General features: G+C 42.5%; 1 protein-coding gene across 1 annotated transcript in view; it reads right to left on the reverse strand.

Moving 5' to 3' along the window:
• The window catches only part of Dock8 (dedicator of cytokinesis 8), a gene marked incomplete at its 5' end in the record, with an annotated part of 99460 nt that overhangs the window by 20171 nt on the left and 77725 nt on the right, over positions 1-1564 (reverse strand). The window contains 2 exons of the mRNA XM_029554094.1: positions 71-205; positions 815-946. Of these exons, the coding sequence (XP_029409954.1) occupies positions 71-205; positions 815-946 (267 nt within the window). The remainder of the gene's footprint in view (positions 1-70; positions 206-814; positions 947-1564) is intronic.

The raw sequence follows: 1564 nt of genomic DNA on the forward strand, positions 1-1564 counted from the left end.
ACATAGTGGCTCATTAAACTTTGGTTTTTTTGATGAGTACAGTCTTGAGCACACAGGATCTCTTTCTTACCTCTAGTCTATGTGAGATCTCGGGAAGCTTAGTAATTGCAGGCTCCTTGTAAACAAATTCTTGCTCATCCAAATCCCCAAATTTGGAACCATAGAAACCAACTCGGAAGTAAGTTCCAAACATCCTCTTATGATCCTGTTACAGGAGAAAAGTTCTCTTTAGTCATGTCACTACCAGTGATCCACTGGGTTAAAAAGATCTTTCACTGTGCTGCAGACATTTTATTCCTGTAGCTGACAAAGAGGATTCGCTTTGTTAAGCAGTTTTTTTGTTTTGTTTTGTTTTGGTCTTTTTGATTCAGGGACTTCCGGTAGCCCCAGCTGTCCTGGAACTCACTATGTAGACCAGGCTGGCCTTGAACTCACGAAGATCTGTACTGCCTCTGCCTCCCGAGTCCTGGGATTAAAGGCGTGTGCCACCATGACCCGCTTTTAAGCAGTTTTAGTGCTTACAAAATAAATGTTAGAAGCGATAACAAAGAAATCCTAGGAAAGATGTCTGTGGCTTCATCTAAGTGAACTTAAAAGTTTCTCACATTTTTCCATTTATAAAGCAATTCCACCTGCCTTCCTTCAGTCAGTTTCCAGCCCTTCCTTGTCTGATGGTGAGAACTACAGCAACACTGAGCTCAAGGCCAGTCTGCAGCCAGTGAAAAAGGATGGTGGAGCACCTCTAGGATGGGTCACCTGACACCATAGGATGGGTCACCTGACAGCAGCTAACAGAACCCTAGTGTTCAGCTACCTTGTTGATGATGTGGTCAAAGGCCTTCTGCAGCTTGTCGTGTGTAGAGGCCAGCTTCCGGAAGTCCCGATGCGCTTCCAGGATGGGGATGACCAGCTTGTAGACCTCATTAACCGTCTCATACAAGCCTCCCTTGTTAAGAGAAGAAGAGGATTTAATGCACTGGAATTTAAGAAGAGCAACCAGAGTCAATTATGTAGGCAATGTGCTGGCAAGCACACTTACTGTTGCATCAGTGTTTTACAGGGCCTGCGGGCTGTCTGAGCAATTTTCGGGGTGTCATAGCTTTCAGATCAAACCAGACACATCGCTAAAGGGTCCTGTATGGTGATGTTAACTAGGGAGAAGGCTTTTTACAGACTAAGAATAGGGGAAGAGATGGGCTCAGCCACTAAGGCACTCTGCAAGGCAGGCTTGCAGATTTTGAGCTCATCAGAGGTTCCCCTCTAGCCTGATGCAAAGTCTCAGAGGAGCTAAGAGGGTTCTAACCAATTTATTTTCTAGAATTTCAGTGAAATAAGAGTTAATGGGTACACATGTGAACAGGAGCTAGGTATATTGACACATACATGTGAAAAATGTCGTACGGAAGCCCATCGTTTTGTATAATGAAAAGTTAACCAAAGAAGACTTTTTCACTCCTAAAACAAAATAAAAACAAGAAAAGAAATAAAGCTAACACAATCATTAAAATATATAGAAAACATAGGAAGTTTGGAGGCAAAGATCAGAAAATTAAAAAATAATATA

The sequence above is a fragment of the Nannospalax galili genome, unplaced genomic scaffold (genome assembly GCF_000622305.1).
Source record: "Nannospalax galili isolate Female #2095 unplaced genomic scaffold, S.galili_v1.0 scaffold2610, whole genome shotgun sequence".
NCBI classification, from domain to species: Eukaryota; Metazoa; Chordata; class Mammalia; order Rodentia; family Spalacidae; genus Nannospalax; species Nannospalax galili.